At 34.5% G+C, this 18,549-nt stretch overlaps 1 protein-coding gene across 1 annotated transcript in view; it reads right to left on the bottom strand.

The window, feature by feature from the left end:
* Positions 1-18,549, bottom strand: part of LRMDA (leucine rich melanocyte differentiation associated) — a 612,262-nt gene that overhangs the window by 244,760 nt on the left and 348,953 nt on the right. The window contains exons 4-5 of the mRNA XM_053948993.1: positions 15,572-15,711; positions 6,648-6,774 (exon numbers count right to left, since the gene is read on the bottom strand). Of these exons, the coding sequence (XP_053804968.1) occupies positions 6,648-6,774; positions 15,572-15,711 (267 nt within the window). The remainder of the gene's footprint in view (positions 1-6,647; positions 6,775-15,571; positions 15,712-18,549) is intronic.

Raw genomic sequence — 18,549 nt, 5'->3', positions numbered from 1 at the left:
TTTGCACAGTTTCCAAAGTGATTAGAAATATTAGTGCATTCATTTTGCCTTTCCTTTAGTTCCTGTCCTCTCTGACTCCATCTGACTAGAGCAACACTAAAAAAAACAAATCCTAGCATTCATTTCATGATAAGCTCCTGTGTGATGTATTTGCATCACATTTTATGTGATGAAGTCATGGTTCTTTAGTAGTTCCTTGCTGCAAGATACGCTCCTGAGAAGATCACAGCAACAAATCATCTTTGTCTTCACTGGCAGTGGCCCTTGCGACCACATTTATCTCTAACAGCTGGGGAACTTTTCATGGGTCAGTGAATCAGCAAAGCCAGGCCTTATCTTAACCCACCACACAAATACACTGCCAAGCCTGCTGTGAAAACTGTGGGACACTTAACCACAGCCAAAACAAGCAATAAATATAAAATCAGCCATGACAGTTCTTTCCAACTTGTAAACATGTATAAAATTCCAGGTAGATCCTATGGTAGTGATAGCTTGCCACTGATTTTTTTCTGCCAGAAATATTGCTATGACAAACAGTTTCCAGAAAGAAAAATTATAATTGGACCTTTGTTTCATGGCTAAAAATTGACATAAACTCTAACCACAATACTTAAGACTACTACTACTTCAATAGGAATAACTCACCAAAATGACTGAGTACACGTGGCATACTGTGTCTTAAGGTCCAGGAAAGAATCACCTATAGGAATTTCTTTGTCTAAGAATAGACTAAAGCTGACCAAGAGTTTTGCCAATGCCATATTAAATCCATTTTTCTTTTTTAACAAAATTCAACAAATGAACAACTCCTGTGTTTAACAGTGGTGTCATCTGATAATGAGATCCATTGTATTAGAAAAGAGGAATTACAAGAAGCTCTGCTCCAGTAGTGTTTCTATTTTCAAAAGAAAAACAAAAAAATCCTTATAAAATAAAACTCTAGCCATATTGATCCACTAAAAATCTAAGACAATTGTGATCCTATTGTTGGATATCATGGTGTTACATTCTGCTGAATGGCATTTTATTGCATAGACTGAGTAGACAATACAAAAGCCAGCATCTAATTATTGAAGCTTCCATATACCTGAACCCACAAATGAAAATTTTTAAAAAACACCAAACAAACAACAACAAGAAAAGAAAACCAACAAGAAAACAATCCAGTGGTAATAAACAAGTTCTTCAATTAAATGGAGGCATCAATTATAGACAGTGCCTATTGCCATTCAGCAGAGAATTTTCAAGTGCTTTACAAATATTAAGTCTTACAAAGGGATCACTTGCTCACTACTACTGAAAGATATACACTTTTCAGGTGCAAAGTAGCAGCTGGTTAACTAGCACACTGCAACATTACAGAAAAGGTTAGGGCAGAAGGTGGAGAAGAATGCCTTAGTATATGGAGACTGTAGAGAAATCCATAGAGGCAGAATGTAATCACCTGAACTGGATTCAGGCCAGAGCTCCAGCAATAACACCCCTTCCTATCTGAAAAATGCACTGGGAGCATTAATGGCTAAAATGACATGGGCTTCATGACAATCATATACTTTTTTTTAAGGGAATAATTTTAGTAAAGAGACATCACCTTTTTCCTTCTGTAGTTTTAATAGCAATTAAGATAGTGAAAAGTAGTCCACATAATACCTGCCCAAAGAACATATGAGGATGTTTTATAAGAAATATCAATGTAAGAACCAGCACTGAAGAAGAGTCTTTCTCCCTACCCTAATTCACATATGACCCACATGTGTCTATTCTTCCCTCTTGACAGCTGGAATTACAGCAGGTTATGAATCAAATATGTTACGGACTTGTGCTTAAAATACCTAAACTTTCCAAAGACCAAAATGAATGAATGCATGACTGCTACAATGTCCTTGAAGTAAATATTATTTACTGCATCACAATCTAGATTGGAGTCTTAAGTTCATGTCCTTGGTTTGGTATGTGAAATTTTGACATCTGACAATAAGGAATCCTGTTCTGTGGAAGCTCTCTCAAAGAGGTATCTTATGAGCTAGCAGTTCACTGGCACAATGATACTTTTCACTTTAGAAGTGCATGTCCTTTATTCTGCATGTTCTTCAAATGCTCTAAATACATACACCAAGATCTCTACACAATGGCCATGGTAAAAACAAAAAGATTGTGAGCAATGCAGCTGTTCACCAAAGTTTTATCTGTCTCCTTTTATTTACTTTTTAAAACCAGCCTCATTCTCCTATTTTGGGGGGTGGGGAGGAAGTTCCATGAGCCACATTGGCAAAAATGTTTTGCCTATATTCATGGAAGCAGGTAGAACATATCTATTCAAGAAAGTATGATTCCTGTTAAATAGTTTGGGACAAAAATTTCTAAAATCATTCCTTATGCCTCATCTGACTTTAATAGAAGCATATATCAGCACCGCTCACTTTGATAAAGAGCTTTTCCTATGTGCTTAAACACAAGAATACTGCCAATGATCTGAAAGCAGCACTGTAGATTTTATCTCACCTTATTTCTTTAATGGTACTGCCTAAATATTTACTCTTCCTATCATAATAAAATAATCCCCTTCTACCCTTCAAGTAACATTGTGGACATGAATCACAGACATTTATTACATGGAATGCAGATATTTGACTTGCCTTTCTGCTGCAGTGTCTCCATCTTAGTTCCTTAGAGAACAAATGCTATGTCAGGTTTCATAATTATAACTTGCAATGAAAACAATGCATCTGAGAGTGAGAAAATATTGAAAAATTCAAAACACCCATGCCATGCCTTTTTTTTTTTCTGTACAGATCTCCCTTACAGCCAGTGGACAAGATGCTTTTGGTAAAGCTGCAAGGAGGCAGAATAACTCTATTTAATATTAAGTTTGCTACTTGGAAGTATAACTAAGGACACCCGCCAATGATTTGGCCCTATAAACTACAAAACTGTTACTGGTGACTAAATGCCATCTGCTTTCTTTCACCACCAAAACTAAAACAGATGAAAATGTTAACCTTAAAAATGCATTAAGTAAAAAAAAAATATTTGTGGAGAGGAGGGATTGAGAAATATTGGGAAATATATGTATTTTCTAAAAGCAGACTGACCCAGTATTAAATAATCAAATTTATATTTAAAGAGACTTATGGCAGTGTGTTTCTATTCATAGCAACACACTTAAGTGGAGATATCCACATTTTAGCATCTAGATGAAATGATCATGAATACAGACCTTTAAAATATGAAATTATGTACTTTGATACACCATAATTTTATTTTATTTATATCATATGCGATGTAAAAATGTGTAGTCTTAATATATTTTCTCAAATCACATTTGCTTTGCATCCCTAAGTTTGAAAAATGAAACAATTGGAAGCACAATTCATATACCTATAAACTAAAGAGGGGTACAGTTTTAAATAATTATGTCAAGAAATGACAACTCTGCTCTTTGTAGAAGCACAGATGAATAATTACAAAGCCGGGACACAATTAAGCAATTTTGACTGTCGTATTCTTGAGCTGTCTTTCTGATGTGAAATGCTGTCATGCCCAGAAACACACTTCACACTGGACAGGCATCTTCCACTTTGAGCTACACTTATGCCAGTGAAATGAGGTCATGGTCTGGTCATTAAACAAGGCTTCCTCATCTGGCTCAATGCCTCTTATCCAGCCAGACTTCCCCAGTCTTTATTAAAAGCAGGCATGGTACAATGTTCAATATTTTGACAAAAGAAAACATAAACATAACAGAATAATGAAGTTTAGCTCACCTACACAGTGAGAAGGAATGCTGCAATGTAATATTAAACTGTTTTTTAATAAATGATTGTATCTTTCCATAAGACAGTCATATCACAAACAGATGCGTTTCCAACAAAGGATGAAATGAAGCAAAGCACAAGAAAGTGTAGTGTTCTGTTAAATAAAATAGGGAATAATGAAAGTTAAAAAAAATTATACAAAATAAAATATTTATGACTTAGTGATGACTGGTGATTGCTAGATACTTTTGCATTTGAGTAAACACGAGCTAGTCAGATGGAAATTTCTTGCTTTTATTCTCATTTTGTGTATTTTTTTCTTGGTGGGGTATTTTGCTCTCCCAAGCATTTCATGTCAAGACTAAAATGAAAACAACTCCCCACATCACAGCCTCTTTAGATTATCAGTCTGCCTTTTATGCTGAATAAGCCACACCATCTCCTGCTTATCATAACGGGGGCGGGGGGGGGGAAGCCGCCACATAAGTTACAATTTTTTGTTCGTTTGTTGTTTTTAGGGTTTTTTTTCCTGAAAAAAACAGGTCTGAAACTAAATCTGGCATAATACTTTCATGTGGCATCCACCAACATAAGTACTAATCACTGCATCTCCATTCCTGGTAAGCATAGGCTGACACCGTGCCTGCTACCTTAGGTGAAAGGTAAAAAAACCCCACATTATTGGGAAGTTCATTATCATCAAGGTCTTACATATCACTATGTCAACTTATTAAGGAGTTTTTCTGATGATCAATACTGGATATGCTGTAATCTTCCTCTGAGATTGGATCAAGGTGTAATCTCTAACTAGTATCAAACAGTTTAAAATATATTACCAGTACCTGCCTGTTAAATCTGGCTGAAGCAGGCCAAAAATATTGACAGCTATGTGGGAGTGGAACTGAGGAACAGAGAACACAAGATCCAGGAAATGCGAAGGCTAGAGAATAAAAACCCGTTATGTATGCAATGTATAACACATGACAGAACTCAAAAGTACAGTTATTGTGCACATCATCTTTGTGATTTATGGAGGAATGCTGCTTGCTGTGGTCTTCAAGCAGAGCTGTCAATAGCTGTACACATACTTAGCTGCATTTCAAAGCATATATGCAGAGAAAATTCTATGAGTCTTCTCAGACACAGAAAAAGTTTGCATGTGTGTGTACTATAAGCATGAATATCCTAGGAAATAAGCACAAATTCTAAACAATTTGGAGTGCTTTACAATACCTGCATCAAATTTAATATTTATTTTAAATTAGCCACTTCTGTGATATGTATATAATACTGTATGATGAGGGTAATTTCATAGCACCTTAAGAAGCATTAATTCATGCCATAAAAATAATTTACAATGATTTTACCATCGGTAATTTGTACTGAACCATTTATAAAGAAGAAAAAAACTCTTCAGTATGACAATAACAACAGTAAATTGGAGCCTTCTGCAAATTTTCTAAAATAAATGTATGGTTTATCATAAGACTTAGTGGGTAAATAATTCAGAACTATACAAAAGGTTCAATTGTCGATATAAAAGTTTAAGATGTTATCCCTAAATTTGTTAAGTAATTTACCCTTAGCTATTGACTTAAAAAGAGGTTTAATCCAGAAAAGTAACTTCAAATTTGAGAGACACTTTTTTGTATTACACTAAGTTGGATGCAATTCACAGAGTAGACTTTTAAATGAAAGATCTAACTGTTAGATAAATTAAAAAAGAACTTCACCAGATCCAAAATCTGAATAGATAAGAAGAATTGTAAAAGATAACATACATATGCTATACCTAACACAATTCAGCTGTTGCATATGGCCAGACTCAAAGATGGTTTGCTGTGAATAGGATCTCTACCATATCTTAAAAATAACTTATTCCATTCATTACATATATGAAGCTGAAATAACTAAAAGCAGTGGAAAACAATATATCAAAGCAATGTTTGTATCAGAACTGTTAACATTTTAGTAGTTATAAATTAATCAGTCTGAACTAATTTGTAATGCACTGCAATTGTACTCATGATAATGCATTTATCCAGCAACACTGTTATGCTACCAAACAGTGCATTTCCATAACCACTACATTGTTATTCAGCATTATTGGAAATCTGCAATAAATTATTGATGCTATACTTTAGAGAAAAAGCAGCAAACAGAAAGCAAGCAGGCTGAAAACTTGAGCAGTTTCAAGAAAGATCCGCAGTACTAAAGCACTCTGAGTGCACCACAGATTGCTGCTATCAAGTACTGATCAACAATGGAAAAAGAAGGCAAACTGGAGAATTCATATTCTCGTTCCAATTGCTTCAGCAGGATGCCCACAGTTGATGGAAGCTGTATTAAATGCTCAGATTACTGAAACTGTCTCACTGATGCTGTCAATGTTTATTAGCAGGACAACCACACTAAGTAAAATCATACAAAATTATAATCAACTGGTTCATAAAAGCCAGTAAACACCATAGGTGTGAGCTCTGCAACAGACATTTGAGTATAACATATAAGGCAGGGGACCACTTGACAGAAAAAATTACATTCTTCCACAAAAATATATCACAAAGTTGTTACATTTCCTTGGACAGTGTAAAAATATTCTCTTAAGCTCAGTGACACATATTAGGTACTTTGCTATGTGAAACAGAGGTTGAAACCAGAAATTTGATAATATGGCCACAGCCCATTAGACAGGTACCTGTAAATTTCTACATTAAAACACAGAAAAATTACTAAGGCTTTTGTGCCCCATCTGACCACATTATCAGTCATTTGAAAGGCTTTGCTTCTTTTTTTACCGTAGCAGAAGATGCAGCCAGGCTCTTGGAGATATTTAAAAATAGTGTTAATGAATCATATTATTGTTCCCACTTTCATTTATTCTCCTACCTTCGCATCCTTGGGCTTAACCACTTTCATGAAGGCACCTCTTATCAAGGCTTCCTCTCTCTCCCTCCTGGTTACTTTCCGAGTATCGAGAAATTTCAGGTTTGTCAATTTGTGCAGGACAAAATATCTGACAGATATCAAAATACACACAGTTAAAATCCAGTAATGCACAAAGACATACTCACAGACTCAGCTACTAAAAAATGATAGCCAAAAATAATAACAGCCTTTGTTTCCTCTCTGTATTCACCTTTTTCATGCAATGTAGCATATGTACAAAGTTATAATACTTACTTTATTCTCTCAGATGAAGCCAAAACCAGTTAATACTGGTGGATCAAGCACAATAATCACCATGGACGTGTATGTTCTCTCTGTATATTAGTGAGGTATAAAGCATACCAAGGAACAGAATAACTTGGAAATTGTTTTGTATTGCCTGTTTGGGAAAAGGAATTTTGAGTGATACCAAAGATTCCAACCCACACTGCAGGAGAAACTTAATCTGAGATATGGGAAATTGCCAGTGAACTTCTCTGCAAGAATTCTTACCATTTGCCAACACTTTGAATGTTTTATTTTATTTTCCTAAAAACACAATGATCAGCATTTGGAAGGAGAATTCCAATTTGGTCCCACCAGAGAGACAAGGTGGCCTTACAGAATACAGATTCCAGCTCAGGATTAAGTGCAGAAGCACACAGGGAGAGACTATTTATGGGAAATATATTTTAAGAATTCCAAGCTCTTATTAGGATTAATCAGCATTATATTCTATTTATCATTCCTACTAGAAGGATAGCAGCTTTCTAGCCTCAGAAAAATACTACTGGCTTCTCACTTGTGAAGGGAGAGAACATGGCAGAGCAAAACCAAAGCAAGGCACAACCATGGCAAGTTCAAATATCTAATCACCTCAAGTACACATAATTTACATTTATTCAACCAAATGTGAAGCAGATACTGCAAAGTGAGGGCAATATCAGACTTCTCCTGGCAGGGGGTAGAAAGGTGATGATAATCCCCCAGCATAGCTGCTTTGCATAAACCCCAAGTCAGTCAGAGAGCTCCCCATCATACCGATCCCCTCTGGAACTGGGAGGAAGAAATAAAGAAATAGAAAACTCTGCATAATATTTTGGACAAGAAAAAAAACCATAACAACACAGAAAAAATGTTTCAAAAGGTAAACATTTATCTTATGATACTGTTGTCAAAACCAGATAGACATGTGAAAATTACTATAACACTGCCCCTTCTAAAACCAAGCAAAATTTAATGGTGCAAATAAAGTTTTCCATCAAGTACACCATTCCTCTGAAGCAACACCTTCATAAATTGTTAACAACTTAACTGACAATACTCAGTTCTGAAATGCTCAGACAATTTAAATGTGAATCCTCAATCTGTGGCTCTCAATTATATTGGTAGAAGAAAAAGAATCACTTCACAAAACAGAACATCTCCTAAGACCATTTTTTTAAACAACAGCTACAGACTTTTGAGACAGACACATTCTCAGACTCATTCCAGCTTTCCTGGCTGCCCTTCCAGTCCTCCCTGGCATTTTGCTGGCCCTTATCTTTCACTGGAGGAGAAGCTATCCATCTTGCATTACTGGCAGAAAAGCTCTGATGACAACAGATTCTTTCAAATGAAGACATGTACAGAAGGAAACAATATGTCAAGAGTGAAGAAGAGTGAAGCTAAAAATGAGTAAAGACACCCACTAAGTGTAGGGTGAGAAAAGATGAATATTCAGGTGAAGAAAACATCGGTATTAGAAAATCAGCAAATGTTTAATGATGGAATGAAATATGCCATTGAAAAGCAGGCTGTAACAAAAATGACAACAGAATAAGACAGCACTGTCATCTATGCTGACTTTGGATCACAGCCCTAATGTCAGTCTCTCAATCATTTCAAAAGAGCTTAAAATTATAATAGCATTCCTTGATACAAATGTATTTTTGTATTTTTAAGCCATCCTGACTGCATTTCAAAAAACAGAATTAGCACTAGTACTTGTCAATTCCAGAAACAAAACCAAAAAACCCTACCCACACAAATTAAACAGCAAACTATTCCACAAGTCACAGGTTTGGGGTTGGTTCTTTTTTTCAAACTTGCACTACTTAAGCAGAGCAAGTGCTAAAAAGTAGGTTCCATAAATATTATCCCACTGGTAGAAGGAAGGCATGTATGCAATTAATTATTTTAAAAGATGATTCAAAATACAATTTCATTTATTAATATTCTTTTTACTAAATGTGGGATAAAAGGTATCTATGCTATTTGAAAATAATGCAATACATTCATATTAAATGGCTGAAGAAAAATAGCAAGCTTCCTGGATATATTTTAACTAGATATATGAAGATGCAGCTTCAATCTAAATGTAACACAAGTTTGCCATAAAAAATACAGGAAAGGATTACCAAAGCCTGGGAATGAACATTCTACAATATCAATTCAACCCTTGTAAATTTAATCCAGGGTTATTTGTTGCACAAAATCTCTTTACTGTGATGTATGACTTAGTTACTAAGGTTATCACAGCAGTATCCTAAAGTTGCATAGTACATAAAACATTTCGGTTAACAATGCAGGGAGGTTAACTCCCACAGATAACCTCCTATCAGAGGGTTAGACCAGATGACATGCCTCTGTCAGCTTTCAGGAGCTATTGATGGTTCAATCAGTTTGTTTTGAAGGTAAAGTACAAAGAAAGGGCACTAAACTTATTCAAACTGTCAACAGGGACTATGGAATGTTGCTTGCAGGTAAGTAATTTTGGGTGTTTTAAGACTATTATCAAACACCGATGGCTGCAGAAAAAGACAGCTACTAATAACACAGAACACAGCCATCATAAAATACTTTATGGCAGGCACTGGGACCCATAAATTGCATGACACATTGCACCTGTTTCAGACTTGTAAAATCACTAGTCAAAGGCATACTGGTTAATGAAGAAAGATCCATCTAGATTCCACATTTTGTTTAGAAATGTTTATTTACATTTGAAGTTGGAGGGCAGGGTCTACCTATTCCCCCTCCCCCTTTCTTTTTCTTCATAATTTTAAAACTCAGCCCTGCTCCACATGTTCCGAAACTGCTGTTACTGGGTTTTAACACCTTTGTTGTGGTGTGAAAAAAGGTTATTATCTTCAGTGATGAGGATAAAGGTGAGATTTAAAGAGAGAAACATAAAAATTAAACATACCAAGAAGGTGCTTACAGAGCCACTTATCATTGCCTGCAAACTGATCATCTAATTCACAATGGATTAAAGAAATTATTTATTTAAGTTGCACCTTCTTTTGTTCAGAATCATCTCCCCCACCTTGACTCTTGGCATGGGTGCCATGAGTCTCATGAAAATAAGCTCATAACAGGGCCACTCAGATATGGAAAAAGACCACAGAATATAAAATTTCATGTTATTTCCATCTTAGTTAAGTAAAAACTACAATAAAGATTAACAATTCATTTACCATTTTTTTGCATGGGCTGCATGCAATAAGCATAATTTTAAGACTCTTCATACACACCTGCCAGGATATTGGAAAAGAGGCACATTTGCAAACTCTTCCACTGAACCTTTAGTGAAAGACTATTGTGAGAACTAGATTCTGTATAGTCTTCCAGTTTGTACTATAATTAACAAAAAGTTGAACAATTTTTAATTTTAAATTTAAAAAAATATCTGCTGTGAAAAATTGAGAAATATTTGCCCACAAGAATGCAGAAGTATCCAGCTCTACTGGTAGCATACCTGCAACATGCTCTTTGTTTTGGAAAGTGTTTACTTTCATTTTTCAGTTTTCTGTGCTATTATATTTCCTTTCCTTAACAATCACAGAACATAAATAATATGCCTACTTCAAACTTTGAAGGACTGATTATGCTCTCAGTTACATTATTGTAAACTAGAAAAAATAAGTAATCTGAAGTTGGCTTAGAAACATATTTATAACAGTGAACTAGTGTCATAAACACTATGTTCTGTGATTGTTTCTTCTGCATCCCCCAAAACTTTGCCCTTCTACCCCAAACAGTGCATAGCTGGCTACAGAATTTCCTCTCTAACAAAAACATTTGTTAATACACAGATAAGGAAGACGGGTCATAAACTTAAGCCAGCATCTTCCAGAAGAGAGGGCAGGATGTTGGCATGAGGTATGTTAGAAGATTACAAGACCCTGAGCAGCCTTGGCACTGTTTGGTGATGACCATGTAATTCTGAGGGGCTTGCAAGTCATGCAGAAATCCATATCACCTCCTAATATTTTAACACACTCTGCTCTTCTTTAGTATAGCAAACAACTCTATGAATTAGAAAAATCTTTCTCTAGATGTGTAACAGTAATTATAGTTTTGCCTTGATTTATTGTGCTAGTACAGGCAAATTGGGTATTATGGACTTCAATCTATTTGGCTGAAAAAGACATGGTAGTTGTTCTTGCTCATGAGCCCTTCCAGTGGCTAGTCTCAGATGGACCTTGTGTAGCCATTTGATGTCTTTCAAGCACACTTTTCCTTCCAGCTACTGGTGAGATGACAAGGCTTCACTCAAACACTGAAGTAGCAGAGGTTCATAGATTATACAGATGTAAGGGAATATCCTAATCATCTAAATAAGCTCATAAAGAACATATATAGAATTTCTGCAGACTTCAATCCCTCCTGCTTAAAGACAGCCTCAACAGTAAGTTCACTGGTACTCATCATTATATATTAGCATTATATTCATTACTGAGTAAGGACTTCTAATATGCTACTGCTTATTGAACATATATATTTATATCACCATCCAAATACAAGACTATTTAAAATAGAAAAGCAAATTCTGTAGCAATTAAAAATAAATAAATAAATAAAACAAAACCACAATAAAACAAAAGAAAACTGCAAGAACACTGAAAATGCTAGAAGACCCATCATTTCTCACAAACAAAACTGTGGGATAGGAATAGCTGATTTAGCTTGAAAAGTTAATCCATACAAAATGCATGCACTTCCTTTCTTGCTGTTATATCTTAAGAGGACTTCATAAGGTTATCATCATTTGCTCCCCCAGCCAAAGATAGCATATCTAGTACATGTACTTTTAAGCTAATTTAAAATAAACTCCGGCATTTGTTTCCACTTGCCCTTGTTTCCATGTCAACAGCATTTAATGAATGCATCATTCCAGGAAACGTCAATAAGGAGCAGAGAGTGAACAAGCACTGAAAACTTCACACATGGCATGAATTCTTCACAATCATATTGCTTTAATGAAAATAGGTGAGGTCACCTGCAGAATTCACTAATGCTTTGTAATACATTGTGACCCAGATGATTTTTCACAGTTCAGTAACACCACGTTTGAAGTTTTCTCTGCAAACAATACACCCACAGGACTGACCAACTGTGAGTACAACAGAAGCAACCAGCAATTACTGTGTTGACTTCTGCTACTTTGATCTCTGGGTCATGACCTTTGTTTTCCCTGCAATCTTCAAAGCAGAGATTGGAGACTAGGTTATTTTAGAGGACACTGTTTTGCAAGCTATTTTTCTGTGTTTCTTGCCTCCTATTGGAGCCAAAAGCTTTTAAATTTTCCTATCACTGTTACATATTAGATATTCTGTTTTCCCTTGCCCTCACCACAAAAATATACCTTTACAAAATATTAATACCCAAATACAGAAAGCTTCAAAAATAAGAAAAAGAGAACTTAAATATTATTTTTTAATAGTAAGAAAGTAAAGCTATTTTAACAATGATGGAAAAAAAACCATGAGTCTTTAAAATGAACCAAACAAATTTGCTTATAAAAATATCACAGAAGGGAACTTTCCATTTTCTTTTTCTGTCCAAGCAAAAATTCCAATAACCCAGAGATTTTTTCATCAATTTGTTCTCCTACACATTTGAAATGTAAGAAGGAATAACAGCGATGGCAAAAAAAACCCACTTTTCTTCTTCCCTAAAAATATCTCATTCAAAAGTTGCTGTGGTTCTTAGACAAAAAATAACTACTTTGAGAACAAAAACACAATAATGTTTCAATATAAAATTTAGTTTTAATGTAAGATTAGAAAAGAGCTCTAATAATGAAATGATAGAACTGGTATACCAATGGATCATCTGAAGAACCAGATCATAATTTCTTGACGAAAAGCATACTTTTGTATATTTTCCAAGTATTTTTGATAAAACCTAACTATTTTTAAAGGCAATAATATTACTTTTAACCTCTGTTTTTATGATCATGCTGAATTACTGGACCTTGAATTTTTTAAAAAAATTATTTTCCATATTTTTTAACATTAAGATTTTGGGGGGTTAACAGATCTTTTCAGTTTGTTGGAATTAGAAAATTAAGTAAAGCTTTGATTTCTAGCACCTTTCTCTTTCTAGTTGAGGAATTAAATAGCCTGAACTCTAATTGAACTCAGTAGGAACAAAATTAAAGCTCAATGAAAAATGAATGCTGGTTCCAATGGTCACAGCAAAAATTTACAAAAAGAAGTTCCCATTCAGAACAAAACAACATTCAGTTGAAGTTATGGGGAAGAACAATGTTTGCATAATTCAAGTTTTTACATAATTCAACTTCACATAAACGTAATCTTTTGATGGTTTCTGTTAAATTTCTAAAAAAATAATCTTAGGAAAAAAAAAGTTATTTCAAACCATTAAAAATGCTTAAACTGGAATACAAAAGTTGTGTTCAAGATGCTTCAGAATGTATATTGAAAAATCCGAATTAGCTACTCAGAGTAAAATTAGAAGAGTACTTCTAATCAGTTCCACCATGTAGGTGATATATATTCCCCTAAAGATAGGCAGATAGATCGATTGATTGATCCATGGGTTTGGGTTTTGAATCTAATGCTGTCTAGCAAATACATTTCATATAATGCAACAAATAATAATGGAAAAGGATCAGGAAGCTTTCATTATAGCAGCAGAACCATAAATCATTCAACTAATTAGAAGCCCATTTTTCTTTCTCAAAAGTACTTCAATCAACCTAGTTTATATGGGGAAAAAAAAAAAACCACCCAGGGTTTTGAGAAATTGAGAGGAAAGAAAATGGAAGCAATGTTGCAGTTTCCAGAAAATATATAAATAGAATCCCTTCACACTTTGACATAGTGGTTTACCACGATGTGACCTAACACTACCTTGACCTCTCTGAAATCAACATTTTTGCATTGAAATGAAACAAGGGACATGCTTGTTTTGATGTATGGCTCTGTGACATATTATAAATATTACATCACATAACCACAGAGGATGTCAATCAATAAGGAATTTTTTCAGAGAGCACTAAATGAACCATGGGTTCTTGCTTCTGAATGGCTCCTTTAACATACTATTTTTGCTTAAATGATTAATAGGAGACATATTGTCAGAAAACATACTTAAAGTGAAAAACAGTAAACTGTAGAAATATCATTCATTTTTAAGCAATTTTCTAGAGCACATGTCACATAAATTTACATAGAGACAGCACTATTATAGTCTTGTAAGCTGGATAGTAGACACACCTTCCACTTAAGTGTGAAAGCAATGGGAAAATATTTTATTAAACCTAGGCTGCTCTACTCCATGAAAATCAAAATGCTAAGCTGGATTCAAAAGTAGACTCATTAAAAGGTGAAAGTGTGACAATCTAGAAATACTTCTCGAAAATTTGAAACAAACTAAAAAGTATATGTGCACATCTGGAACAGTTGTGCTGCTGTCTAACCTTCACCATTTCTGAATGCAATGAATTCAAGCCCATAAATTCCCCATAAACCTGCTTTTAGTCTCCTCAACTTTGTATTGTTTTATCCTAACTCCTAGAGCACAGTTTGGATTACCTGAAGATAAGATCAGAGTTTATCATATAACTCTGAGTACTGTGGATGATCCTAATAAAAAGTAAGCTCAGGCTCTGCAAGGCAAGGTGACCAGCCAGCACTGCTTGGCTCTGACTTGCCTCCAAATGCCCTTAGGAGCCAATGTGAAAAGTGCCAGCACACAAGGACTGAAATAATGCCTCAGATGGTCGCAAGGAAAAATACATCTAATGTCTTCTTTTTTCCTGCGAAATCAGTGTCTCACCTGTCTTAAGGTTATAGCTCTGAAAATTACATCACTTAGCAGACATTCCGTAAGTTATGGATCTATACTCATAACCATCATCAGTTACAAGTATTTCTGGGGTTTTTAATATTAAAATAATAATAATAATAATAATAATAATAATAATAATAATAATAATAATAATTTAATATTTTTTAAAATAATCCTTACAACTTTTAACAACATTTCAGTTGGACTTAGAGTATTTTATCAAGCCTCCATATTAAATTTCAGATGACCTCTTGTGTCAGTGGCATTACATTATAAAGATAGTTTGAGGTTTTTTTTATTAGAATGTAACTGCTCTGAGTGAAGCAGCACAATATAGGAGGAGTTATTTATTCTGTGTTAATAGTGCCTTGATAACTACAGTAGAAGCAACTTAACACTATATCAGACATAAGCAGAAGACAAGGCAACTGGCTATCTCAGTGGAATGATTTGTTTTCTTTATTTATTGTCTGTCACCCTTATTGTATGCAAACCTTGCCTTATCTTGGCCTTAAGAAGGAAATGCCTTGAGTAGGGGTATATGACTACTTACATTCAGGAAATCCTGTGCACACCTGCTCAACTCAGACATGTGCTATACAGCACTGAAATGTTTCTTGAAACAGGGTTCCTGAGTGTGATCTGACTGAAATGAGGGCTACTCAAATTCCCAGGCATTTCATGGCAGAACATTACAATGCTTTCAGAACAGAGTAGATGTTTGTTTGAGACTCTGGGTTGATTTTTCCAGTAGTGAAACAAAACGTTCATGTCTTATCACATCTACAAATGAAAACACTAACCTGTATCTCTGGTAGTCATCTTCATCCTTTTCTTTGCAGACCAGTTCATTTGGGCAAGCAATGTTCCCAAGCAAACTGAGATACTGTAGTGAGGGCACAACTTCAGCCAAATGGTCCAAAAGGCTTTCTAATTCTGTTATGTGTCAAAGGTAGTGGGTTAAGGCTTCAATGACATTAATGAAAAAAGCATTTGGAGTTGCATCACTGCTGATTTAAACATACATTTCAATAACTGACAATCAAATTTAGTATGGCGTTCAGGAAAATGTCACATTAATTGTTCCAAGGGCAAACAGGGATAAACTTCAGTCAGTTTTTTGGCATGGAATGAAAGAATTGGGCTGTTTTGTCATTCTTTTCTCTTCCTTTCTTTCCTAGGTGGTTCACTACAAAACATTAAAACTTTGACAAAATGATGGATGCTGTGTGGTAAAATGGCTAGCAATTGCTGGAGCCATGAAACTTTTCCAGCATGGAAACAAACAGTTAGTTTCACAGTACATTCATCACTAATATATTCAGTCCACTGGAAAATGAGTTTAAAAAAAAAAAAAAAATAAAAAGAAAAAAGTCAAACCACAACAACCCAGGTTCACTCCCAGCATATAAACGCTTTGAGTGTCACAGCAACACATTTGTAACTACTCAATTAGGATATGCCAATTAATGCTTTACTAAGTGCAACTTAAAGGTTTCAGTGTTACAAATACTTTATATATGATGCTTTAAACTCTTGTAAAGCATAAAATTTTTCATTAAAAGAGCCTTCTATTTTGATGTTCATGAGGCTTTTTAACTTAACTGTATTTCTTGGAACATAAATAAGAAGGGTACACGTTCATTATTGTAAACCTGAATAAAACAAGCAAACAAAGGTTAAACTGCCTTTAACCACTGCAGTACTGGAAATCACATTTTAGGATTAAGCCTAACAACAATATTTAACCATTTGCACCTCAATTTGTTAATTGATCAAATAATTATTTTTTTGTTACAGCCTAGGATGACAATCTCTAAAACTTGAAATATACATTCTCATTTACGTCAAGTTGCATACAAAGATATTGGTGTGATTCTCAAAAAATATATAATGTGTGTGTGAGAAAAGTTTTTAATACTTAAAAATCAACTGACTTAATCAAGAGTAATAATTATTCAAAACCATTAAAGAATATTTCATTGCTCTGTTTTCATTCACTCCTGCTGTTAAAGACAAACTATTGTTTTAAATTCTTAGTTCACTTTTGTTGCTATTATTTATACTTGATTTATGTGTTTCTCTTATCTTTGTTATTTTTAGCTGATGGAATTTACTTTATTTCTTCACCCCAATATCTTAAGGGCAACAGAAGCAATACAGAATGGAGAAAACAGCTTCATTGTTAAAAATGTGGTCTTCCTTTTGTAAGCCTGAAATTTTAGTTCATTTCCAAACACACATGAAGATCATGCCAACAATTACTAATTCTAATATACTAAAATCAACGTATCTACATTCATAGTTAGTGTTCTGTCCCATAAGATCTAAGGAGTCATACTTAAATATTTTGTATGAGTGAGGAAAATGAGGGCTTAAAATAAGATCTATGAATTCATTGAAAAGATAGGAATGCTAACTTTTAATTTGGCAAAGCCACATTACAGACTGCTTTATACCAGTAATTAATCAACCAAACCCCAAGAAAAAGAAATTATCTTTTTGTAGCACCATATGATTTGTTAGCTAGGATGTATTACCAATCCAAACTTGTTGCTAATTTTCATACCTGGACCTTAAGCTCACACATAAACTTTTTCATGGCTCTTTCAGGAAGTATGTGACTGTGATGGGAAACTCACAAACTGTTTTTCCACACATGTTCAAGTGTGGAAAAGGCTTTTTAAAAGTTTCCAAAGGCTGTTAGAGAAGTGCTTGAACCTGGCACCCTCCCTCAGCCAGGAGCAACACTTAATTTCTTTCTGGATTGCTTAAGTCACAAAAAGGCTCCCTGAGAGAAATAGTTTATTATAACAAAAGACAGCAATTGCCATAACAGCAATCACACACAGGAGGTTAGCTATTGCAAAGCTTTGATTGTATCTGGTAATTTCCTATCAAAAGGGGAAAAAAAACCCTAAAAATAACACCCCAACAACAACAAAAAAAACCCAAGTCATTCAAAATTTCTGCTTCTTTTATGAAGTAAACATGCAGGACTTTTGCTTCTCGGTTCAGCAGAGCTATTTCTTGTGTAAAAGCTGTTCTCCCCAGAAGTTTGCTGAATGTGGAGCATGATACGTATTCGAACTCCCATCTGAACATGCAGCCTTCAAGGCAAATAGCAAAATGCATTTAGAAATGTAATGAAGAGTAGTGTCAGCTTAGATATGCAAGAAGTGTAAGACTACAGCTCAAGAAGTGTAAGATTACACCTATGGAAAGCAAAAGAGAGAGACATATATTCACCAAGAATTTTAGGTAAACAACAGGAGTTGATAATCTGCATTTCAAAAATCTAAATCTCCTAAATTTGGAAGTTAGTGTCTAGATTCTAATATCTCATATCTAAACCCTGAGCATTTATTTTCAGATGCAAAAACACCCCCTAAAAAGTATCTCATGCAAGAGAATTAGCAGTTGTATCATAAATAAAATAATTAATTTTTCTCTTCTTTAGGACTTAGATATCTTTTCTTATCCCTCTTAAAAACAAAATGCAAAGTACAGACTGATTTCCAAGAAACCCCATTCACCTAACACCACAGTTTTTTTTTACAAAACATGTACAAAAAAATGATAACCTGTTAAAATTCTCATGATTAAGTATTTCTCAGAGATGACTCATAAGTCATGGTGCACTTCTAGTGTAGTGTTTAGTTAATTAGCATGCCAAATACTTATTTAAATCACAATACTGGAACTGTATGATGCCACCAAAAGCATTATGTCTTTCTAAAGCAACGCTAGGAAAATATGAAAAGAGAAAATCAAAGCAAAT

The sequence above is a fragment of the Vidua chalybeata genome, chromosome 8 (assembly GCF_026979565.1).
Source record: "Vidua chalybeata isolate OUT-0048 chromosome 8, bVidCha1 merged haplotype, whole genome shotgun sequence".
Taxonomy (NCBI): Eukaryota; Metazoa; Chordata; class Aves; order Passeriformes; family Viduidae; genus Vidua; species Vidua chalybeata.
Note: the sequence above shows the minus strand (reverse complement) of the source record. Positions and strands in the feature narration are given on the sequence as shown.